The sequence below is a fragment of the Bos javanicus genome, chromosome 10, assembly GCF_032452875.1.
Source record: "Bos javanicus breed banteng chromosome 10, ARS-OSU_banteng_1.0, whole genome shotgun sequence".
Lineage (NCBI taxonomy): Eukaryota > Metazoa > Chordata > Mammalia > Artiodactyla > Bovidae > Bos > Bos javanicus.
Genome location: NC_083877.1, coordinates 44,054,202 through 44,081,296, shown reverse-complemented (window position 1 = coordinate 44,081,296; position 27,095 = coordinate 44,054,202). Strand labels below are relative to the sequence as shown.

The 27,095-nt window shown below is 37.8% G+C and overlaps 1 protein-coding gene across 7 annotated transcripts in view; it reads right to left on the bottom strand.

Moving 5' to 3' along the window:
• Positions 1–27,095, bottom strand: part of FRMD6 (FERM domain containing 6) — a 271,689-nt gene that overhangs the window by 28,375 nt on the left and 216,219 nt on the right. For 3 of the 7 annotated variants that reach the window (XM_061430975.1, XM_061430974.1, XM_061430973.1), the window contains 4 exons: positions 11,648–11,892; positions 5,913–6,003; positions 1,900–2,003; positions 872–948 (listed from right to left, as the gene is read on the bottom strand). In XM_061430975.1, the coding sequence (XP_061286959.1) occupies positions 872–948; positions 1,900–2,003; positions 5,913–6,003; positions 11,648–11,746 (371 nt within the window). In that variant the 5' untranslated portion in view covers positions 11,747–11,892. The remainder of the gene's footprint in view (positions 1–871; positions 949–1,899; positions 2,004–5,912; positions 6,004–11,647; positions 11,893–27,095) is intronic. The other 4 variants (XM_061430977.1, XM_061430978.1, XM_061430976.1 and 1 more) reach the window with 2 other exon arrangements.

Here is a 27,095-nt window from a genome sequence, read left to right as displayed (position 1 = left end):
TCTTCCAGCACTGTAACCTCATATAAAATGTTAATCTGAGCTTCTGAACTGGTGACTTCTGGGTCTGTATCATGTGCAGAGTAGTATTCAGGCACCCACCTCCAGAAAAGGAATCAGTTACCTGCCCTTGCCGAACTGCATCTAAGATTCTCAGAGGATAGCTCCACTGGGTGTAATCTTAGCTTTAAAGATACTGCCAAGAACAGAAGCAAGACCCCGAAGGTGAAAAGAAAACCAGGCGATATAAACACCCATGCATTTGTATAGGACAGAGTTCTTGCTGCTGTCCCTTTTCTCACATCACCACCCGAAAAGAATACAATGCATTAACCAACCTCTCCTCTTTTCACAAAAGTGCTAGTTCTTCCTTAAAGGAAGTACCTTTTCAGTGACTGATCTGTTACGGAAAATGTAGAGAAGAGAAAATGTGAGCTGTGATACAGTTAACAACTTCACTTATAGTCTAACAACTCGTTCATTCAACAAATATGTATTGAGTGTCTACTGTTACCTCTGTTTTAGGGACTGAAGATACATGTGTGTGCCAAAGTGTTTTTTTTTTAAAAAAAAAAAAACCCTGTTCTTGGGACTTCTCTGATGGTCCAGTGGTTAAGACTCTGTGCTCCCAATGCAGGGGGTCCAGGTTTGATCCCTAGTCAGGGAACTAAGATCCCACAAGCTGAAACTCAGAGCTTGTGTGCTGTAACTAAGACCCTGTGCAGCCAAGTAAATTAATTAAAAAAGAAAATCTCCCTGCTGTTTTATATTCTAGCAGGTGGAGACAAACAATAAACAGAAGTACTTAATTGATACATTAGAAGATGAGTACTGTGGAAAATGAAAGGTCTGGAATTTCTCCTTGTCCTCATACCTGATCAATCGACCATTTTCCACATAATACTGCACACGGAAGTGGATGATCATAGGAGGTCCAAACTGATCAATTCCCTAAACAAAGACACGTGTAAAAATCAGGCTGTTTTTAGTTACTTCAAAAGTGGGTTTCAAAAACAACAAATATCATTTTTAAGACACTTTTTAAACATTGAAAGGTTTGATCTACTTCTAATGAGTAGGGGCTTCCAGTAGGTATAAAGTTGTCCATGCAGAAACAGGAAGTTATAAAGCATCATCACTATCTGATACTCATTCACTGTAATGCCAGTGACAACATACGGGAAGATAAAAATAAATGCCAGTGGAAAGTTCTAGCTGAGATCCAGCTCCTCTCCCAGCTCTGTCCCCTGTGGTGACCATTTGCTCCTCATTACAATGTTCTCCTGTTCCCCTGACATTCCACATACCAAATTCTAACATGCTGTTTGTTTATTTAGACATTCATGTTCCTTACTTTGTAGTTGGCTTTGAAGTAGCCTTCAGTTTACTCCAAGAATTCTTAAATACAAATTGGAGGATCAAGGATTACACACTGGGGATTATTACTGTTTTGTGAGGGTAATCTTGAGAACACTAGGTAAATTCCCAGTGATGCTCTCCTATGCAAATACAAGGCACGGGTTCAATAAAGTAATAAAATATCAATGTAAAGATAGTAAAAGCAGATTTTAAAATGACTAATAACTTCTAGACAGTCAGTTTTGACAACTAATGTGGCCAAAGAAGAGGAACAAATACTTTTCCCATGATTTTCATTTCAAAACATTATCCCAAGGTTATGGAAAAGTTATTGTCCAATACTATTTTAGCAGATGTTCAAAATCTTTTGCTACATGTTATAAGCTATTAATCCTTCACTAATGTGATATTTTAGAACTTATAATTCATATCCCTTTCCAAATCTTTACTGTATAAAGTGTTAAGATGTTTTCCTAATGTATAACAGCTAAAATAAACCTTTTTTAAAAATCAAAATAATTTTGCTGATAAATATAATCTCACCCAAGTGACTTCGTATTGTCGTACCTTGCTGGCCTCTTTCTTCCATTCTTTTGGACAATACTTATAAAGCTTTTGTGACAACTCCATATACACGTGTTCATTATCTGCACATTAAAAAAAAAAGGAGACCAGGTGATAAAGGATAGATTTTTTTTTTAAAGAAAAGAATATACAAAGAAATGGGTTTTTCAAAAAAAGCCTCAAGCTTTCTGAATGTACTCTAAAGTCACATATCACCAAGAAAACTGAAAACGTAAAAAGATACAAGGTTCTGTGGGATAGCTATTAATGACATTATTATTTTGCTTTCGCAATACAGAACATGTATCACTGAAAATGTTAACACTCAGAAGAAATACTAGATTCCTATTCTTGCTTTTACTTAGTTTCCATGGTCATTATAACATAGTTTAACTTCCAACACTGTGGTGTTACTCAGTCTTAGAAAAACATGCTTTTGTTTGGTTCACAGAGGATCCATCTCATAAGTGCAAAGTAATAAAAAAGGGCAGAAACAGCATCTTAATTGCTATGTAAGAAACTAAAAAAAACTGATGATAACCGATTTGTTTTCAAGTGAGCAGCTTGACCCATGTGTTTTGTGAAAAGAAGTCTCTAATACTATTCCTTCTCTGCGCTATCCACATAAAACCCAGAATGTCAAAATGATAAAGCATTACTTGCGCTGCTTTTGGGGTTGATCTTGTGGGAAGAAGAAAATAATCTTATGCAAAACAAGAATGGATGCCAAAATATTTCTTCAAGGGAATGATGTTCTTAAGATGAGCAGAAAATAAGACTGCTAACTAACTCATGCAAAAATGATCTAAACATGTGAAAACTAGCTGGTAAAAAGTGCAAAATTTTTCAGATTTCCCAAATGGACTCTTTTAAAGAGAGATATTTCATATGAAAAGTATTCCTATCTTGTACAAAGTTTTCAAAAAAAAATTTTTTTTTTAACTCCTTCCTTTTCCTCTAACCATCACCCTGGGGTCATGCTCATGGAAAGTCCTGCATAAAAATGTACTTGTTGTGGAAGAAAACTCTGTCTCTTTGACTACTCCAAGGATAACACATGCCCACACTGTCACTCATGACTGAATACTGCAGTTTGACAGAACAAGTCAAACATTTGACTAGAATAGGAAGGGTAAAGCCACTCTTTGTCAATGAATGTCATAATAAGTCAACCAGCGTGGATGAAAGGGGCAAAGAAGAAGTCCGAGAGATAAGAAGATGCTACTAAAATCCATTTATCACATGAACTAAAACCATCTCCCATTTCTATTATGGTACCAATTAAACATGAAATGGACAAGATCAGACAACATTCCTGTTGAAACTGATTTGTTTTTGGCTTGCGTTCCTGTCTGAAGAAGCAACATAATGAATAGAACTGAGACTGCTCGCCATGATGGCACACGCATAGTTTTATAAACTACCACTGTGTTTCTACCATCCAGCAGTTTGACCAGAGCTGTATACTTTCTCAAGCACACATCAGTCCTGCAAAGCAGGTGAAGCAGTGATTTCTATTTGACATGAGAGAAAACTGAAATGGAGAGAAGGCAAGGGACATGTCTAAAGCCACACAGCTAGCTAGTGGTAGAACCTGAATCAGAACCAGGTCATCTGATGCCTGTTCCAAAGTTCTTGCACCATCCTGCAATCTCTCTTCTAAAAAACACATCTCAAAAACTCTTATTTTGAAAACCAAGAAAACTGATTTTATGAGACTGACTTGCTGAACAGCAAAGATCAACAGACTGCCTGTAGTTGAAGTAAGAAGAATTAACTCTGTAGAGCATCTTATTTCCCCCAGGCTCTTCCTTGAAAGAATGACTGAGGTGTGTACTAATATAAAGATGGAGCTGAGCATTTGTGTTTTTACTGCTTCCACTATCACAGGAAGAAACTGAAGAGCAAATGGTTGGTTCCTTTCTTCTTCTTCTTTTAAAATATAAATTTATTTAATTGGAGGTTAATTAGTTTACAATATTGTATTGGTTTTGCCATACATCAACATGAATCCACCACGGGTGTACACGTGTTCCCAATCCTGAACCCCCTCCCACCTCCTTCCCTATACCATCCCTCTGGGTCATCCCAGTGCACCAGCCCCAAGCATCCTGTATCCTGGATCGAACCTGGACTGGCGATTCGTTTCACATATGATATTATACATGTTTCAATGCCAGTCTCCCAAATCATCCCACCCTCTCCCTCTCCCACAGAGTCCAACAGATTGTTCTATATATCTTTGTCTCTTTTGCTGTCTCGCACACAGGGTTATCATTACCATCTTTCTAAATTCCATAAATATGCATTAGTATACTGTATTGGTATTTTTCTTTCTGGCTTACTTCACTCTGTGTAATAGGCTCCAGTTTCATCCACCTCATTAGAACTGATTCAAATGTATTCTTTTTAATGGCTGAGTAATACTCCACTGTGTATATGCACCACAGCTTTCTTATCCATTCGTCTGCTGATGGACATCTAGGTTGCTTCCATGTCCTGGCTATTATAAACAGTGCTGCAATCAACACTGGGGTACACGTGTCTCTTTCAATTCTAGTTTCCTCAGTGTGTATGCCCAGTAGTGGGATTGCTGGGTCATAAGGCAGTTCTATTTCCAGTTTTTTAAGGAATCTCCACACTGTTCTCCATAGTGGCTATACTAGCTTGAATTCCCACCAGCAGTGTAAGAGGGTTCCCTTTTCTCCACACCCTCTCCAGCACTTATTGCTTGTAGACTTTTGGATAGCAGCCATTCTGACTGGCGTGAAGTGGTACCTCATTGTGGTTTTGCAAATGAAGCAACTGACAAAGAACTAATCTCAAAAATATACAAGCAACTCCTGCAGCTCAATTCCAGCAAAATAAACGACCCAATCAAAAAATGGGCCAAAGAACTAAACAGACATTTCTCCAAAGAAGACATACAGATGGTTCCTTTCTTCTTGACGTGTTCCCTGCTCCACGGTCTCTGGCCTCTTTAGAGCAGTCTTTTTAGATAAATGAAAACAGCTCACATTTTGGAGCTGAACTTGTTGATCAGCTCATCATGATATACTTTCCAATCTGGGAGATCTGAGCATTTTATGGTACTAACCAGATTCTCAAGATACCATAAACCTTTAAATTGAAACCAATTTCAGTAGTAGAAAATAATTCATATCCAAATACAAAATACAGCTACATTTCACAAAAAAGGTTTTCTTGAAAAACTGAGCAACATTTCACAAAAAAGGTTTCCTTGAAAAACTGAGCAAAGATCTGAAAGGTTTTTTGGCATCTAGAAGACTAAATTAGAGAAAATTTAAAGTATGATTTGAAAGAAAAAAGTTTTAAGGAATGGCTACACTTAAACTCTGGGAACTTAACTCTAACTAAGGTGTCACTGGCAGAGAAAGCTTATATGGAGCCCTTTACTTGAAAATCTTTTCCATGTAAAGTATACAGAAGAAACCGATCCCTTATCTCCGAGTTATATGTTTTGACTGGAAAAAAAAGAGAAGGGATAAAGGAAGGAAAAAAGAAAATAAGAGTAAATTAATAGATCACTTTGTTATACTATATCTTCAACAGTAAGAGAATTGGAATAGAGAAAAGTCAGGTTTATTATGTCTACATGTCTTTTAATGTCAAAAATTACAAAACAAATTAAATTACAAAAATAACCAAGGTAATTTCCTATAGTGCAAAGAAACAAAAATCAAATTGGGTTCATTAAAACACAAAAGAGCAAATGCATAAAATCTAGACTTGTAAAGAGGAACCAGTTTTTGAGTTCAAACCATAATAAATTCAAGACCTAAAATTCTAAATTCATAGAAGAAATACACAGCAGTTGAGTTTAAAATATGAATACTAGATTAAAAGCCAAGATTACAAGTACTTTGACAATCACAATTACATAACAATATGCTCAATTAAGTTACAGCTATAAAATGCCATTTCCTCAGGGAGAGTTGGCTAACTCCATCAGAGACGGGACTGAGACTTACTTTGTATAACACTGAGTCCAAAGAGGTGACAGTCCTTTAGCCTGAGTAGGTCACACACCTGGACCAGTAACTGGTGACACAGAATTTTGACCTATGGGAAAAAAGACAAAAATAAAACAAACACAACTTAATAATTCAGCCAAGTCCAAACAGTGAGCCACAATCAGGCAATGTAATGCATCCTAAATATATGCCGAAGGGACAAGCTGACACTAGCAAAACAACAGTTGGTTTATGGAAATCACTACAGCTGTTTCAGTAATGATGATCACAATACAAATTTCTACAACATGGTAATAAAGTACCAGTACAATCTTGTACAAGACTCACAAATCTGAGGACACATGGACAAGGCTTTACTCTATAGCCATAGTGCATGATAAATATGTATTTCAGAAGGAAACCAAAATAATCTAATCAAATGATCAAAATTATTAATTATCAAAATTATTAATTTGGCAAGTATTTTTACAAGGAAAGTTTTCATCATGGTGGTTTAAACAAAATGCTCATGTACCACACGATGAGTGAATACCTAGCTTTTATTTACTTTAATCAATCACTTTCATTGACATATCTTTTAAGTACTAAACCAGGTTCTTTTCTGAGTCCTAGTATAATAATAAAATCATGTTAATTTGGAACATGGAGTTAAGGTTAAGTTATTCTGAAAAGTCACATGCTGAAAGATAAAACAGTCTTTAAAAGACACAGTTTTATTGACTTTTCAAATACTGAATGAAGCATTTTGGGGGACACATAATTGTAATGAGTCTGCCTTGCTGAACTCAGAATCACTAAAGCTTACTGGTGTTAGGATTGACATTAAGAGACCATATAGGTCAATTTCTTCATTTGACAGACATATAAAGGAAAACCCAGAGAGCCTGAAGTCATGTAGTTAGTACTATCAGAGAGAGTAACTCAGAACTTTGCTCATTTGTGTATTATAATATTTTTGTATGTAAATATTATTAAAATATGTGCAACCTGACAGTTCATTATATGTAGCATTTCTCCTCTTATTTGTACTAGTAACTTGCAACTTCTTTCTTCAATAATCATGCCAGTTACAGTTTTAATGATTACAAATCTTAGTTAACTTTGAATTAATGATTTTTTATCATACTTTAATATATAACTTAGATTCAGAAAATAAAACATGTTGAGATCTCTTAATAATTGAAAGTCAAACAATTCAGAATGGTGACAATGTCAACTGGAGTAAGAAAGATAGGTTTATGGCTCTTTTCCACATTCACTATTAATTCACAGTGGCTCAGCAGTAAAGAAACTGCCTGCAATGCAGGAGATGCAGGTTCGATCCCTGGGTTGGGAAGATCCCCTGGGGGAGGGCATGGCAACCCACTCCAGTGTTTTTGCCACGGTAATCCCATGGACAGAATAGCCTGGTGGGCTGCAGTCCATGGGACTGCAAAGAGTCAGACACACCAAGGGACTGAGAACACATGCAATCTGAAGCACTTTATCCACTAGAAAGTGCAAAATGTATATATGTAAGGCCAAATAGCACCACTTCAGCTGTTTAGAAGTAACAGGAATTCCGTGAAGCCGGGACAGTGTCTTATTCTATACTCAGAATATACAGCAGGCATTCAGTAAATGTCTGATGAATGAAAGCCAAGGATCTGATTTCCTGTGGGTTTCTTACCTTCCTTCTGGTCCATGACTACAAACTACAGTACTCTGGCCCACTGAGCAGATCATTTAATACTGTGCCACTCAAGAATTTGTATCAATACGTGTCCACCAACACCACTGAGGGGATACATTTGCCAACAGGAAATCAGTGTCACCTTCATTCACTAAAAAGACTTTGGATTTGAGTTCTGTATTACTGAAACTGCACTTTATAAATAAGCTTAAATAAAGAAAATGATAAAGTAATGGGAAAAGTATTTAAGGTTAAATAAAACTGAACTATATACTACAAATTTGAGACTTAAAGAAGTCTAGGACTTTAATCTTTAGCTTTGACTGTATTTTAAAATGTCATATACAAAGTACTTTGGATAAAATACGATTAAAAAGTTAAAAGAAAAATTCCAAACCACACGCTGTATACAAAATATGTTGTACCTCTGTATAACTGTTGTTCAAATAATCTCCATACATCCATACATCCTATATAATAATTATTGTTCCGCTAGTTTTAAATCAAGTATCTGGAGCATAATAAAGCTCTTTAACAACTATCAAGGAAAGACAATGTTCTTGTTTAAAAACTGCAAGTAAGTAAGGCTGTGGCTCTGAAGTCTTACCTACTGTGAAAACAATTTTGAGTTTTTTGCATTTGCATATTATGAGTCTTGAAGGCTATGTTTTAGTTGACTGAAAATTTTTCAAGTTCTCTAATCTTCAGGAGCAATAGGAACTTTAAAAGGTGCCATAGACTATGAGGCATTAGGGATAAGAATGAAAGCATTATCTAAAAATATACTTTGTATGGAACTTTTTAATAAAAACAGCATCTAATTCTCAATATTAATGGCTTGTTGAGCAAGAATGTCTAAAATATGCTACAGAGAAAGAACTGTTCACTCTCGTCTCAGTGAAGAGATATAATCTCTTAGCCACAATTTATATCACTTAAAAATGTTGTGACTCCTACATTAACATAACTTTGTTTCCAAAAATTTCCAAGTTTCCATATTTAATATTTATCTGATGATTAAAATAATTTAGAACAATCCCTATTTGTTCAATTCATGGAAAATCAAAAATGATCAAAACTACATTTACCCCATGCACTAAAGGCAATATTCTATCAATTACACTTCTCAGGGAATAGATTTTCTCAATTTAAAAAAAATGTTTAGAAATGATTTTTAAAAAGGAGACCATTAATGAAATAGTTTTTGTTATAGTTAATCTGTTCTACCACAACTCTACAAACATCACTGCTATTTTCTGAAGACAAAAATGACACTTTGTAGAAAATGACATGCCTTTTGGCAGCCCTGAGTTGGCTTTGTAGCAGTGAGGGGACCCCAAGCTACTTAACCCAGTTCCTCCTCCTCCCTCCTTTGGTCCAGCAGTTCGCTTGCTAATGAGGAGTCTGGACATGGCAGGGCTATCCACGGACCCTGGAATAAGAACAGGTCTACATGGTGTTCAGAAGTTGAGTTTCATTAATAGAGGGAGCATACAGCTCAAAGAAATGAAAACAAGTGCTACTCTATTAAGTGCTCACTCACTGAGGCCAGACAAGTAAGCAAGTAAGCCTCTTATGTCTTTATATGCTCACAATGTCCCTGTGAGGAGAGCAGATTATTTTCACTTTATAGAAGAGGAAACCAAAGCAAAGAACTACTTTGCCCAAGGTTGCAGATGTGAAGTAGGGATTTCAACATAGATCCCTGTGTCCCGCCCTAGACTTACTAGATCACCAACTCCAAGGAGTGGAGTCCAATAGTCTGAGTATTTATCAAGCTCTCCAGATAATTTTTTAGACATCAAGTTGTAAAATCACTGATCTATAGGAACAAATGGATTGTCTGTCAGTTCTCCATAACTATCTTCCTCAACTGAGATTTCAGTATAAATTAATTTCTTAGAAAATTATAGCCAGCTCCTAGTATTCCTCATGAAATAAGACTAGTCTTCCTTCTAACTTACCTGAGGTCAGTAAGGTTTTGTTCCATATACTTTTTGTGTGTACACACATATGAACACATTTATACATATTCAACCAGGTGAAAAGGCAGAAATGGAACTGAGAGAAGTTTCTTAAGTGCTTATACTATATGTTTATGTATATTTTAAAATTTTAGTTGATACCTTCTCTATATAACTGTTAAAAGAACTCAAACAACATATTCATGTATACATGTAAATCATCTTTTAATATATTCTGACAGTGCCCAAACTGAAGAAGAGAGATAATGTTGCCAACTTTAACTAGGTTTTAAAAACCAAATGCTGGAATAATAACAGTTTATCACTTCACACATCCAAAACAACTTTGAGTAATCTGAGTATAGAAGAGCTAAATCAATAGAAATTCTGCCTAAGAGACTGATAAAATTCACTCAATAGGCAGGTTTGATACTCAGACAATTCCTTTAAGCAAAAACAAGGCTACATTAGTAAATCAAGGAACTCTGGTGACTGATAGAATGAAACCAAAATAATTATGATAAGCAGAATCTTTTCCTCTAAATTTTTAATGGAGCTATTTAAATGTCATATAGTTTCCATATAACATTTAGAAATTTCTTTTCATGTGGCAATTGGGTTAAAAATACAGTAGCAAGAAGAACTAACTCAAGACATGAACTAAGGAAATTTTTTCCTTAATTCCAACAGAATACAAAGAAAGAACATGAAAGTTGACAACAGGGAGAGGTTGACAAATGCTAGGCATGACTGCGATCACATAAAACTGTGCAGCAGTCTCTACCAAAGCTCAACATGTGCATACATCATGACTCACAATCCACTTCCAGGTATAAGTCCAGACATGTATATACATGTGTGTGTGCTCAGTCGCTAAGTCATGTTCGACTCTTATGACTCCATGGACAGTAGCCCGTGAGGCTCCCCCGTCTATGGGATTTTCCAGGCAAGAATACTGGAGTGGGTTGCCATTTCCTCCTCCAGGGTTTCTTCCTGACCCACGGGTTGAACCCATGTCTCCTATGTCTCCTGCACTGGCTGATTCTTTTACCACTGAGCCACCTGGGAAGCCCATATACATATGTGTATACACATAAAATGTTCATAACTGTTTTATTTGTAATACCTCCAAAACTTAAAATAACCTAATACCCATCAATAATAGCTGGAGAAGAAATTAGGCATACTCATACAATGAAATATAAACATGAAGAAAAGAATTACTGTCACATGCAACAGCAAGGATAACTGTCACAGGCCAAATATTGAGTATATAAAATATAAGCAGATATAAAAGTGAGCACCACATAATTTTAGCTGCATGAAATTCAGAAATAAGAAAATTACTCTATGGTGATAGAAGTGGAAATAGATATTATCTTTTGGTAGAGATTATTGATTAGGAGGGATCACAAAAGATCTTTCTGGGGCACTAGAAATCTACTATATCTCAAGCTGAATGATGGTTACTTGGATGTATACACTGGGGAAAAGTCAGAGCTGCACACTCAATATTCCTATACTTTGCTGTAAGTAAATTATAACTCAACTTTAAAAGTAAAAACAAAAAAGAAAATGTATTATATTCCTCAATGTCCAGGTTAACTAAGAGAGTTAACTCCATCCAGCTCATGAACCATAAGCAAGTTTAGTGAGTAAATGCACAGCCTATTCTTGAAATTGGCTAGACTTACTATCAAAACAATGATCAAGATGCATGTTAAAAAGTTAGCAACTATGTATTACCATTTCATGTGTGTAGGGGACAACTCAAAAGTATTTAAAAAGCAAACTCAGATATCCATAAAAATTATATTTCAATAAAAGTTTTTTTAAAAAGCAAAGTGTTTATTTTTCTATATATAATATAGTAACAGATATTCTCTAATTTTACCAAACAAGAGAATGGTAAAGACAGCTGAACTTAAGTTATCATTCAAATTTATACCTGTGTAGACAGCCTTAATACCCCAATTCTCCAGCATTATTAATGGTCTCATTCTGTGAGGATCTCATCATTAGCCAAGTCATAATTTGAATGTGGTCACTGGTGGGAACATCATCATTTAAACATTTCTAAAGTAGGATCTACTCACATTTATGATGATGTTCAGAGATTCATCATTAGGAAGGAAAATACACACACTCCGGCGGTCTTGCATGACTCTATTGTTATGGAAGTTCAATTTGTTCATTGTGTTGTGGGCTCTCTAGTGGTCAGGGCTGGGCTTCGAGTCCTCGGCAATTCCTCTGGTTCCGAGTACTCCAAAGCCAAACTCTGCTCCTCATCACACTCCCTACAGGAGAAGCATCGTGATATTCGACTACGTAGGTTTCATAGCTGTAAAAAAAAAAAGAAAGTCCAAAAGGAAGGAGGTTGTGAATGAAGATGGTAAGATTGGTGAATAGACAGATGGGAGAGGAGCTGCAGCAGGACAGGGCACAGCACATCTCACAGTGAGGCCCGCCTCGTCTAATCACTGAAAACGCATGGGCACATACTCTGTACTTGGCCCACTGCCAAGTGTTTTAAAACTTACATTCACAGTCATGAATTTAACATAAAGCCAATGAGTGTCTCTACATTCAAGGTGGTACTGTGTACTGCAGGGCTTTCAAAAGCAGAGCCTGCCTTTGAGAAGTTTCCAGTCTCATATGGAAGGGTTCTGGAATAAATGAACAAAATGACAAAGCAGCAATAACAACATAACTCTCAATCCCTCTCCTTTTTTTCTTCCATTACAATCAAACTCAAAGAAATGTCTTGGATCTTACATTATATTCCTTCTTCAACCACTGTGGTCTGGCTTCCATTTCCTTCTTCTAACCAGCGTGGCTTTGCCAGAGGAAGCCAGTGATCTCAAGACCACGAGGAGAAACCATAGCATTCACTTTGATTGACCTCAGTATGTACAACACTTACTAAGGCTCTTAAGTCCTCCTTACAACCTTTTTCTCCCTGAGTTTTTATGATGCTGCCCTCTCTTCTCATTCCCTAACCTGACAATGCAAACTTTATTTTTCTGTTATTTCACCAACCAGCTAACACATAGAAATAACATGATAGTATATAATAAATATTTGTATTTATTTTATATGGTGGATTTTGGATACTTCTCATATCTAACCAGTTTATTAAACCATGTAATTTTACTTTTTAAATTCTCTCAGATATTCAGTGTAAACAATTTTGCCTGCAAGTTATAAAGACTTAATCACCAATTTTCAATTTTCAATAACTTTTTATTTCTGTCTCATGTCTCACTGCACTGGCAAGACTTTAAGAATAATTTTAAAACACGGGTGGATATTTTCTACTTTTAATGAATGTGTCTAGTATTTCATATATTATTCCTAATACAACACTATTCAACCAAGGTATGTTAAGACATACCTTCTGGGCTTCCCTGGTGGCTCAGAGGTTAAAGTGTCTGCCTGGAATGCAGGAGACCAGGGTTCGATCCCTGGGTCGGGAAGATCCCCTGGAGAAGAAAATGGCAACCCACTCCAGTACTCTTGCCTGGAGAATCCCATGGAGGGAAGAGCTTGGTAGGCTATAGTCCATGGGGTCACAAAGAGTTGGATACGACTGAGGGACTTCACTTTTTCACTTTCTTTCATGTTAAGACAACTTGCCTGTCAAACCAGTAGTAATCATTTATATTGTTCCTTTACAGCTACATTTGTAGGATATGTAGGAATTTCCAGGAATATGGATTAGTTTTATCAGGCAGAAAGCATAACCATATAGTTTTATTAGAAGAGCTATTATCACTGCTCATATAAATCAAACCATAAATAAGGCAGAATCTTGGCTTATTTGTTGGTGCAATGTCCATCTGTTATCAGCAAGAAGACAGGAGAGAATATACTCTTAGATGGCACCATAAGTAAATGTAAACTAGTATTTTTTTTTTTAAAGTATAAATAAAATACCATCCACCAGGGAGCTACTCAAAACTAAAGTAAAAACATGTACAGTATTTCCTTAGGAAGGAGACCAAAAGACCCTTAGGAGTATTTTACATTTCTTAAAGCATAAAGGCAATTGTTTCACATTAGGCTGTAGCCAGTACATCACCTTACAGGGTCACCAGAGGTCAGTGCTACAGTTCTCTCCAGTATGGGGTGGCTAGAATGGTTAGCCTTTGTGTTCTATGAACACAAACTAACTGCACTTCAAATCCAACCATTCAGCTGTAGAATGCACACTTTAAACAATTCAAAAGCAAAGAAAGCCATAAGTGAACCATGCAAAGAAACAGAGGAAAATAATAGAATGGGAAAGACTAGAGATCTCTTCAAGAAAATTAGAGATACCAAGAGAACATTTCATGCAAGGATGGGCACAATAAAGGACAAAAACATTATGGACCTAACAGAAGCAGAAAATATTAAGAAGAGGTGGCAAGAATATACAGAAGAACTGTACAAAAAAGGTATAAAAGACCCAGATAACTATGATGGTGTGATCATTCACTAGAGCCAGACATCCTGGAGTGTGAACTCAAGTCGGCCTTAGGAAGCATTACTACAAACAAGGCTAGTGGAGGTGATGGAATTCCAGCTGAACTATTTCAATCTTAAAAGATGATGCATGAAAGTCCTGCATTCAATATGTCAGGAAATTTGGAAAACTCAGCAGCGGCCACAGGACTGGAAAAGGTCAGTTTTCATTCCAACCCCAAAGAAGGGCAGGGCAAAGAATGTTCAAACTACCGCACAATCATACTCATCTCACACACTAGCAAAGTAATGTTCAAAATTCTCCAAGCCAGGCTTCAACAGTACATGAACTGTGAATTTCCAGATATTCAAGCTGGATTTACGAAAGGTAGAGGAACCAGAGATCAAATTGCCAACATCTGTTGGATCACAGAAAAAGCAAGGGAATTCCAGAAAACATCTACTTCTGCTTCACTGACTAAGCTAAAGCCTTTGACTGAGTGGATCACAAAAAAACTGTGGAAAATTCTGAAAGAGACGGGAATACAAGGCCACCTTACCTGACTCCTGAGAAATCTGTATGCAGGTCAAGAAGCAACAGGTTAGAACCGGACATGGAAGAATGAACTGGTTCCAAATTGGGAAAGGAGTATGTCAAGGATGTATATTTTCACCCTGCTTATTTAACTTATATGCAGAGTACATCATGAGAAACACTGGGCTGGAATCAAGATTGCTGGGAGAAATATCAATAACCTCAGATATGCAGATGACACTAAACTTATGGCATAAAGTGAAGAACTAAAGAGCCTCTTGATGAAAGTGAAAGAGGAGAATGAAAAGGTTGGCTTAAAATTAACATTCAGAAAACTAAGACCAAGGCATCAGATCCCATCACTTCATGGCAAATAGATGGGGAAACAATGGAAACAGTGAGAGACTTTAATTTTTTTTGAACTCCAAAATCACTGCAGACGATGACTGCAGCCATGAAATTAAAAGATGGTTGCTCCTTGGAAGAAAAGTTATGGCCAACCTAGATGGCATACTAAAAAGCAGAGACATTACTTTGTTGACAAAGGTCTGTCCAGTCAAAGCTATGGTTTTTCCAGTAGTCATGTATGGATGTGAGAGTTGGACTATAAAGAAAGCTGAGTGCCAAAGAATTGATGCTTTGGAACTGTGGTTGGAGAAGACTCTTGAGAGTCCCCTGGACTGCACGGAGATCAAACCAGGCAATCCTAAAGGAAATTGGTCCTGAGTATTCATTGGAAGGACTGATGCTGAAGCTGAAACTCCAATACTTTGGCCACCTGATGTGAAGAAATGACTCATTTGAAAAGACCCTGATGCTGGGAAACATTGAAGGCAGGAAGGAAGGGGATGACAGAGGACGAGATGGTTGGATGGCATCACCGACTTGATGGACATGAGTTTGAATAAGCTCTAGGAGTTGGTGATGGACAGGGAAGCCTGGCGTGCTGCAGTCCATGGGGTCATGAAGAGTTGGACACAACTGAGCGACTGAGCTAAGAACAATAGTCTCAGGTATACTATGTGAGAAATACAGTTCTAAAATAATTTCATAGTCAAATATTATATTTCATGGCAAACTTTTTCCCTATGCATAGATATATTCTAACACTTAGGCCTCCTCTCTGATATTAAATATGAGATATTTAATAGGAGTTTCCCTGATAGCTCAGTTGGTAAAGAATCCACTTGCAATGCAGGAGACCCTGGTTCAATTTCTGGGTTGGGAAAATCCGCTGGAGAAGGGATAGGTTACCCACTTCAGTATTCTTGGGCTTCTCTAATAGCTCAGCTGGTAAAGAAGCCACCTGCAAGGTAGGAGACCAGGGTTCAATCCCTGGGTTGGGAAGATCCCCTGGAGAAGGGAAAGGCTACCCACTCCAGTATCCTGGCCTGGAGAATTCCATGGACGGTATAGTCCATGGGATCACAAAGAGTCGGACACGACTGAGTGACTTTCACTTTCACTTTTATGATATTAAAATCTTTTCAAGAAATTATAAGCTATGATTAAATGCAACTTATTTAAATTCAAACCATTAAGTGATATTAATCCCAGTAAAATTATTTAAATCTATACTTCAAACTGAGCTACTCATATAATTTTCCATTTCTAATTAAATCAATTAAAGGGGGTTTATTTCTACTGACCTACTTTCTAGAATTTAAAAAACAAACTAGGGAAAAATATCTTCTGAAATGGGGATGCTTCCAGAGCTTCATTAAAACAATTTTAAAATTCCATGAGTACAATTTTTATTTACTAGTTTGTTTATGGTTCAATAGTACAGTATAAAAAAGGACTAGAAGAGGATTATAAAGAAAATTTAATAAAAGCAGAGTTAAGAAGCAGTGCTGCTTCATTGCTGCTTTTCTGCTTTGAGGATAGCAAACTAGCAAAGCCCTGAAAGAGAGACAGTATTAAGATTTACTTTACCCAAGCCTGCATTAAAGCTGATTAAAAGGTTCCACTGAAATAGCAAAATTCCCGTATCTCTAATACGCTTCAGTATAAAATTTAAAGTTAGAGAGTCCTAGGGGAAAGACTTAAGACTAAATTTTTAACAATTTTAACCACAGAATTTAGCCTCTGAGCCATAGGCTACTTCTTCTGTATCCTAAGTCCCGAAGCAGTCCCAAGAGGGCACATTTCCTACTCCAGGGCAGCCCTTGTGTTCAATAATCTAGAGATAGATTATCTATGAAGAGCAAACCATGTTATAATACCATATTTCCCAAACAACAAAAGAACAGCTAATACGGTGATCAAGCTCCACCCTGCCATCTTTGTTGTCATTTAGTTGCTAAGTCATGTCTGACTCTGTGACCCCATGGATTGCAGAACACCAGGCCTCCATGTCCTCTACTATCTCCAGGAGTTTGCTGAAGTTCATGTCTGTTAAGTCAGTGATGCTAACCATCTCATCTTCTGCCACCCTTTTCTCATTCTGCCTTCAATCTTTCCCAGCATCAGCATCTTTTCCAATGAGTTGGCTCTTCACATCAGGTGGCCAAAGTGTTGGAGCTTCAGCTTTAGCATTAGTACTTCCAATGAATATTTAGGGTTGATCTCCTTTAGGATTGACTGATTTGATCTCCGTGCAGTCCAAGGGACTCTCAAGAGTCTTCTCCAGCACTACAATTTGAAAGCATCAATTCTTTGGTGCTCAGCCTTTTCTATGGTCCAACTCTCACACTCATACATGACTTTTGGAAAGACCATAGCTTTGACTATACAGACCTTTGTTAGCAAAATGATGTCTTTGCTTTTTAATATGCTATTTAGGTTTGTCACAGCTTTCTTTCCAAGAAGCAAGCATCTTCTAATTTCATTGCATAATCACTGTCCACAGTGATTTTGGAACCCAAGAAAAGAAAATCTGTCACTGTGTCTATTTCTTCCCCTTCTATTTGCCATGAAGTGATGGGACTGGATGTCATGATCTTTGTTTTTTGAATGTTGAGTTTTAAGCCAGCTCTTTCACTCTCCTCTTTCACCCTCATCAAGAGGCTCTTTAGTTTCTTTTCACTTTCTGCCATTAGAGTGGTGTCATCTGCATATCTGAGGTTGTTAATGTTTCTCCTGACATCTTTATGAATACCCACGTTTCAATTACTTGTCAATTTCCCTACTCAAACTTTAAACCCACATTATTTTAAGTTCCTTACTTCCTGATAAGCCCATTAATTATAAAGTTACTTCATTTCTTTTAAGAATCAGGAATCTCAAAAAAAAAAAAAAAAAAAGAATCAGGAATCTCACACGTGGTATGGACATTCAATACTGATTTTCAGTTTTTAGAAACTACTGGATATAGCCTTTAAAACTGTGTCACCTTGGAGTAAAAGTTTGGACTTTACTTCAGTATAATCAGTTGGTTTGTCAGTTGTGATGAAGATCTCATACTCTTACCAGAGGTTAACAACAGGGAAATTGGGTACCATGGGTACAGAGGAACACTGTCCCGTATATCTAAAATGCACTGTCCTATATATCTAAAAGCATTCTAAAGGTAAAAAGTTTATTTAAAAAACCCTAGGTCACCAGAAATTTACTCCTTATACAACAGGTATAGTCTCACTTTGAATGGAAGATCCTTAATTCTGAGACTGTCACCCTAAAAAAAGTTAGGTGGTAATTTGATAAGAAAATTACTATAACATCAGCATGGTTAGTAGGCATATTTCAACAGTCAATAAGGTATTTTTATTACCTAACAAAAATAAGGCAAATAGTATCTTGAAAAGCTGGGTGGCAGACAGCCCTGTCTTTTAATTTAATCACTACAGATTCATGAAACTCAAATTATATACACAGCATTGCAGTATTTACTTGGCATAAAGCAGAACACTAAAGCAATGGAAGATGTGCCCCCTACTCCCACGAATTCACCATCAAGTTAGGGATATCACAGGGCCAGGACGCTTAGGATGATGATATTGTGTCCCTCCTTCCCATGAGCACACAGACTCCAATGGACACTTCTGGGAAGACATAACAGATGACAGCATTAGGTGTATGAATACTGTGGCTAACGTCACTATGGAATAAAAAGTACATAGTCTTTTACTCAATGTTTTCCTAAAAGTGATATCAAAATGGCTTTGTTGTTGTTGTTCATTTATTCATTCAGCATATACAGCTACTATGTGACAGGTGTTGTTGTAAGTGCTGAATACACAGCAATGAATAAAACAAATACTCAACTCTAATGGAGACAGACAATATATAATGTAGATAGTGACATGTACTGTGAAGAAAAATAAATTCAGAGTAGGTGAGAGAGCTGATGAAGATACTGTGGTCATGTGGATGCTATTTCATACAGGGTACTCAGGGGAAGCATTTCTAATATTTGAGCAGATATAAGAATTAAGAGAGCGATGTAATTTATTTCCTTTCTTCTTTCCTTCTTTCTTTTCTTCCTTCCTTCCCTCTCTCCATTCTTCCCCCCATCCAACCCAGGGAAATTTTTTCCAAATAGAGGGGACAATAAGTGCCAAAGCTCACTGATGCTTCAGAAAAGGTAAAATAACAGTAAAAACTATAGCTAACATTGACTACATACTTGTCGCGTTTAGTTGCTGAGTCATGTTTGACTCTTTCATGCCCCATGGACTATAGCCCTGCAGGCTCCTCTGTCGATGGGATTTCCCAGGCAAGAATACTGGAGTGGGTTGTCATTTCCTTCTTCAGGGGATCTTCCTGACTCAGGGATCAAACCTGCCTCTCCTGTATCAGCAGGTGGATTCTCTACCACTGAGCCAAATGCTGATGTTAAGTACTCATGGTACATTAAAGAAAACCAACAACTCTTTGCCATGCTTCTCATGAAGAGGTAGGTAGGATCTATTTCCCTCTTCTCTTGAATCTGAGCTGGCCCTCTGACTAGCTCATGCTCAAAGCTCTGCCTCTGCTTGTAGTTGTTGTTGTTGTTATTATTATTATTATTTTGGTCTAGCTCCTCTATTCAGATCTTCTTAGAGCAGGATCACTAGTCTGTGAGAGTATGAGTGTGTGTGTGTATATGTTTAATTTTCAATGGCAGGTACATGCTGCTGCTGCTGCTAAGTCACTTCAGTTGTGTCCAACTCTGTGCGACCCCATAAACAGCAGCCCATTAGGCTCCCCCGTCCCTGGGATTCTCCAGGCAAGAACACTGGAGTGGGTGGCCATTTCCTTCTCCAATGCATGAAAGTGAAAAGTGAAAGTGAAGTCGCTCATTGGTGTCTAACTCTTCGCAACCCCATGGACCGCAGCCCACCAGGCTCCTCCATCCATGGGATTTTCCAGGCAAGAATACTGGAGTGGGTTGCCATTTCCTTCTCCAATGCATGAAAGTGAAAAGTCAAAGTGAAGTCGCTCAGTCATGTCTAACTCTTCGCGACCCCATGGACTGCAGCCTACTAGGCTCCTCCGTCCATGGGATTTTCCAGGCAAGAGCACTGGAGTGGTGCGCCACTGCCTTCTCCGTATATACTAATTAAAAGTGGCTTGACTGGTTTACTACACACATGTCCTTGGACAAGGAAGATTATACAGCAGGGGTTCTTAACCTTGGCACTGTTGACATTATGGGGCCAAATACTCTATGTAGTCAGGGGCTGTCCTGTGCACTGCAGGATGTTCAGTGTTCATCTCTGATCTCTGCCCACTAGATACATGGAGAATCCCCCTCAGCTCCCAGTAGTGACAACCCAAAATATCACCAGACATTGCCAAATATCAACTTGGGGGCAAAATCACCCATTGCTCAGAACCAATCGTTGAGAACAAGTTTCCTTATAGAGTCACAACAGGCTGTTCTTACCATCCAGTTAATTTTTAAGCAGTGAAAGAAAAATGTTAGTCAGTTATGTCTGACTCTTTTGTGACCCTATGGACTGTAGCCCACCAGGTTCCTCTGTCCATGGTATTTTCCAGGCGAGAATACTGGAGTGGGCTGCCATTCCCTACTTCAGGGGATCTTCCCAACCCAGGGATCAAACCCAGATCTCCTGCATTACAGGCGAATTCTTTACCAGTTGAGCTACCAGGGAATCAAACTCCTACCAAACACACATTTTCCAACTAAATGTCAGCAACTTAGTTTCAAACTTAGAAATCTGGCTTGAACCTTAAATTTTTCCACGGCCACTAGCTTCATAACAGTTTTGAAATTTAGCCTTCTTGAAACTTCAAGTTTTAACTCAGTGTATTGCCAAACTTCTCATGTAAGTAGACTTCCATTATTACCGGTACTCGCTGTTGGAAAGTCCTATAGTTTAATCCCAGTACCTAGAAATATAAAAACTGACCTGGAAATAAATGATACCTGATTATCAATTGTCTGTACGCATCAATTTGTCTGTACACTCTGTATTATGAGGACTTCTTTTTCTTAAGTAAGGTAATTTGCTTATAAGAGTCATTCTAGACCCACAGAGTTATTTTCCTCACGAGTAAGTAAACTGAACATTTTCTACTTCATGCCCTCTTTTGCAGTTACTGCTTTACCTAAAAAAGAAAGTAGCTGATATTTATCAACTATCCAGAGCCAAACCCTCTACAAAGAACATCAGATACTCTGTTGCTGTCTCTTTCTCACCTCTAACCACTGTTTTGGTAGATAAATGCTGCTGCTGCTAAGTCCCTTCAGTTGTGTCTGACTCTGTGCGACCCCATAGATGGCAGCCCACCAGGCTCCCCCATCCCTGGGATTCTCCAGACAAGAACACTGGAGTGGGTTGCATGTCCTTCTCCAATGCATGAAACTGAAAAGCGAAAGTGAAGTTGTTCAGTCATGTCCGACTCTTCGCAACCCCATGGACTGCAGCCTACCAGGCTCCTCCATCCATGGGATTCTCTAGGTAAGAGTACTGGAGTGGGTTGCCATTGCCTTCTCCGGTAGATAAATGAGGGACTGTGAAAAGCTTAAGATCACCTCCCATATGACTGAGCCTCAAATGTTTAGAAACAATATGGGCAGAATACTGATTAAGGAGATAGACTTAACCTCCCCAATCAGTGAAACCTAAATCCTATCTAGAATCTACAATATGAGCTGTATGACCTTGGGCAAGGAACCTAATCTCTGAGCCTGACTCTTCATCAGTAAAATATGTACTATTGGCCTGCTTGGATTATTGGTCAGATTAAACAAGATAATGATTATAAAGCACTAGATATCAGGTTGTTGGGGGGATACTCACTAAAATAACAGCCATGAGTTGCCAGCTCATGAGAAGATACGTCTACAAGTGACTGACAAAAATACATATCATCTAGAGATCTAAAATTTAGAGCCAGATGCAGCGTCAGGGCTAAACTTTGGAATGTCTACTTTGGGGTGGGGAAGTTAAGTGTATTGTTGGTTGTAAATGGGACAGCTGCATATTATAAGGTGATAACTCCTTTGAAATTTAATATATTGAAAAAGAAAATGTATGTATGTGTGTATAAGTTCAAAGTGTGTGCTGGCTGACCATAGGACAGGACGTAAAAAACATCTGTTTCCATCTGTTTGGTACCATGTCTCGACTGGGGAGTACCCCTCTTCCACCCAGTATTTCCAGGGGAGCTGTCAGTCACAGTGTATACTCTTCTGTGGAAGAGTGAAGAGATGATCTAGGCAGGGATGTGACTCAAGGCTGGTCTAACAGACTGCATCACTCTTCAGTCACAGAGCTTGGTCTAAAGGGTGAACATATAACCTAAGCAAGACCAGAATTCCTCCATGAAATCTGTAATACACACGGAGAAGGCTGCACCTCCTTCTGGATTGCTGTTTGTGAGAATGATATGACCCTAGAGCTGCTGGCAATCATCTTTATGTGGTAAGAACTTTCCTGAAGAAGAAAGCCATCACAGAGGAAAGAGAAGCTCAGAAAGCATTCTGATTACATCATTTGAACTTCTATGTCTAGCTATGTCTGAAGCCACAAACTATCCCAAGGAATTCCCATATGTAAAACTAATAAACTATCCTTTCTCTTCAGCTAATTCTGCCCCTTGCAACTAAATGAGTCTTTTCTAATACAGCCCATTCAATCAAGCTGATTTACTGCTTGATATATTCATTCATTAATTCACTGAATGCCTACTATCACTGGTTACCTGTACCAATATTTACTTGAAAAAGACACTTCCCTAAGTTTTAAAGTTTTTCTCGATTCTAAAACAAAGGAGATTATTCACCATTAGTAGAGAAGACAAAAGGCGGAAAAATAGATCTGAATAAATGAAAAGTTTAGGTGACTGAGTTGCTGTTCAGATACCACCACTCTCTAAGAGCACTACATAGAGCGAGTGCTTTATGGGTATAATGCACACGTTCATTTAAGGCAGACCGAGTATACAGGACAACTAATTCATGATAATAATTTTCAGCAACAAAAGAATATCTCATCTTGAATACTAATTTGTGGGTGAATAGTCCTCTCTTATTAAAGACCACTATGTGTTTTTAAAGAGCCTCTTGATGAAAGTGAAAGAGGACACTGAAAAAGCTGGCTTAAAACTCAACATTCAAAAAAATAAGATCATGGCATCTGGTCCCATCACTTTATGGGAAATAGATGGGGAAATAATGGAAACAGGGTCAGACTTTATTTTCTTGGGCTCCAAAATCACTGCAGTTGGTGACTGCAGCCATGAAATTAAAAGACATTTGCTCCTTGGAAGAAAAGCTGTGACCAGCCTAGATAGTATATTAAAAAGCAGAGACATTACTTTGCCAACAAAGGTCCATCTAGTCAAAGCTATGATTTTTTCCAGCAGTCATGTATGGATGTGAGAGTTGGATCATAAAGAAAGCTGAGCACCAAAGAATTGATGCTTTTGTACTGTGGTGTTGGAGACTCTTGAGAGTCCTTTGGACGGCAAGGATATCCAATCAGTCAATACTAAAGGAAATCAACCCTTAATATTCATTGGAAGGACTGAGGCTGAAGCTGAAGGTCCACAACTTTGGCCACCCGATGCAAAGAACTGACTCACTGGAAAAGACCCTAATGCTGGGAAAGATTGAAGACAGGAGGAGAAGGGGATGACAGAGGACGAGATGGTTGGATGGCATCACCAAATCAATGGACCTGAGTTTGGGCAAACTCTGGGAGATCGTGAAGGACAGGGAAGTCTTGCCTTCTGCAGTTCATGGGGTCGCAAAGAGAAGGACATGACTTAGAGACTAAACAACAAAAACAACACACTATATAAGTAGCTGTGTATGAAATGCAGTTATTGTAATATACAGTTATTGTATGTAAGGTGTGAAAATATGTAAACGCATGTATGTATCTATTTTAAATATGTAAGTATACATATTTCTTGTTTAGTCACTAAGTTGTATTCAACTTTTTGTTACCCCATGATCTGTAGCCCGCAAGGCTCCTCTGTCCATGGGACTTTCTCAGGCAAGAACACCAGAGTGGTTTGCCATTTCCTTCTCCAGGGGATCTTCCTGATCCAGAATCAGACCCATATCTTTTGCTTCTCCTGTTTGGCAGGCTGATTCTTTACACTGAGCCACCTGGGAAACCATATTATTTTTACATAAATAGCATGTATATGTAAATATGTATATATAATACAAGCAATAACTACACTTGAAAATATTTATTGAATCAATGGAAAGTTTAGGTTAGGAAAGAAGCAATATAATGTGCTGCTTAAGCTTGGCCCCTGGAGCCTGACTGCTCCAATCTGGATGCCAGCCCTGACACCTGCCACTGCCCCTGGGCAAGACTCTTTACTTCCTCATGTCAATTTTTCTCACTTCTGAAATGGAACTGTTGTGGACATTATTAATTGGGTTACTCATTTACTATGAGGTAACATTCCTGATTTCCTATTATGGAAAACAAGTGGAATAATTGCTTTTTGGTAATATGTGTTGGTCATTATCTATGCTGTCATTAATCATATCTTGAGTTCTACAAAAAACAGTATTTCTCTCCTATTAGTAGCTAATAGATTATTTCATTTTTGTATTTAACCGATGAGATTTGCTGTATCTTGGGGCTGGGAATGGAAAGAACCTTCCAATTGAAGTAGATGTGAATTGGTGCCAAGTACCGCTCATCATACTTTACTGAATAAAATTATATGGCTAGTCTTTGGCTATAGAAAAGGGAGAATATAGGCAAGACAGGCAAAGAAGCCTTGGATTGCAATAAGGAAAAAAAATAAGTAAAATCATGTATTCATAAGCTGCAGTTAGCACTGTAAATTACTGCAACCAGCATGAGTTTGTAGTAAGAAGCATAAAAATGTTCCTACCCTTTGATCCAGTAAGCCAACTTGAAAAATGTATAAGAAGGAAATAAGTGAACCAAAGCACCACACTTGATCAAAAGCACTCAGGGAACCATTATCTATCAGGGTACAAACTGGGAAAAAAATCTAAATAGTCTAACAACAGCAATGGATTAGTAAATTATGGTATATCTAAAGTAGTATCAATAATAAAAAACTGCATTTACTCAGCACAATCCCCTCAAATCACAAATACCAACTACAGCCAAAAATTACCCTGTTTCACTACATATATAGTTCTGTTTATAGAACAGAACTTTCAGGAATAAAGAACTTAGAAAAAAAAAGATGACAAGTATCACAAGCAGTCAGTCAACGAACAAACATAATCCAACTGGATTTGAGTCCAAAGCACTTCATTAAAGTTTACAACTTTTTGTCTCTCACACCATTTCTAAACTCTGGCCTTTAGAGACTTTATAATCTCTTTGAAGTGTTGAAATTAACAGAGTAGAAACAATAGAGAGAAATACAATTATATTTTAAGTTAAATGCTAAACTGAGCAGTAAAATAAAGATTGTGGGATTTGAGAAAAGGCTGAGAACTGAGGGAAGTGCAGCATTTAGGCCAATTTCATGGAGGGAGGGGAAATGATTTGTATCCAGTAGAGACGAGAAAGAATTAAGGGTGGAGAACTACAAAGTTAAGACCCTGGGTGGGGAGGGAGGTAGGAGACAAGCCTGCAAGGCCTGATGAAATCAGGTCATGGAAAACTCATCATGAGACACTTTCTTCAGTACCCTGAGGGGCTTCTGAGTCATGGGAACATCACACAGTGGGTCGTTTTTTTCAAAGTTGTGCTCTGTGGTATTCAGAACCCTAGGCTTTTGAATTTCTCCTTCTTTAGCATTATTTTTTGCTATGACCATACTCATTTTATCCATTCAATTACAGAGGCAAAGCAAAGGACAATGGTAACAGTGATGTTAGGGGAAATGAAACTCCCACTTTTTTAAAAACACATGAGATTAAAAACATATTTCTGCAAAGCACCATTCTGGTATACTCTCCCTAAACAGAACAGTTATAAGCATAATTCTTTTAATCAATAATTACAATGGCTTCCCTCCGGAGTTCATAAAAGAAGTAATGCAGATCTTTAGAGTTATTTTAAATATTTTTAAAAGTCTAATAAAATTGGCATATGTACCCATGGTGATATCTCAAGGGAAATTAAAAGATCATTCACTTAAGTAACTTTATTATTAGGTTGGTACAAAAGTAATTGTGGTTTTGAACAAGGAATTTTAAATCATTATAACTAGGCTCAAACACATCTTTATTAATCAAAATAGGAACCATTACAAACAACACATTTTTTTTTGCCAGGGAGAAATAGGTTTGTTTATCCCTGAAGCATAAAAATCCATACTTCAGGATTCAGTGAACTCTTGAAAGCATTTTCTGCCTCCTGCTGGTTATGGAAGCGTTTTCCCTGCAAAAAGTTGTTGAGATGCTTGAAGAAGCGGTATCAGTTGGCGAGAGGTCAGGTGAATACGGCAGATGAGGCAAAACTCTGTAGCCCCATTTGTTCAACTTTTGAAGTGCTGGTCGCGTGGCATGTGGCTCAGCATTGTCACGCGGAAGAATCGGGTCCTTTTTGTTGACCGGCTGCAGGTGTTGCAGTTTTCTGTGATCACATCAATCTGCTGAGCATGTTTCTCAGATGTGATCATTTCATGGGGATTCAGAAAGCTGTAGTGGATCAGACCGGCAGCAGACTATCAGTGACCATGACCGTTTTTGGGTACAAGATTGGCTTTGGGAAGTGCTTTGGAGCTTCTACTTGGCCTAACCACTGAGCTGATGGTTGCCAGCTGTCATTTAAAATCCACTTTTCTATTTCCAGTTTTTTAAGGGATCTCCACACTGTTTTCCATAGTGGCTGTACTAGTTTGCATTCCCACCAACAGTGTAAGAGGGTTCCCTTTTCTCCACACCCTCTCCAGCATCTATTATTTGTAGACTTTTGGATCGCAGCCATTCTGACTGGTGTGAAATGGTACCTCATAGTGGTTTTGATTTGCATTTCCCTGATAATGAGTGATGTTGAGCATCTTTTCATGTGTTTGTTAGCCATCTGTATGTCTTCTTTGAAGAAATGTCTATTTAGTTCTTTGGCCCATTTTTTGATTGGGTCATTTATTTTTCTGGAGTTGAGCTGTAGGAGTTGCTTGTATATTTTTGAGATTAGTTGTTTGTCAGTTGCTTCATTTGCTATTATTTTCTGCCTTATGATCCAGCAATCCCACTGCTAGGCATACACACT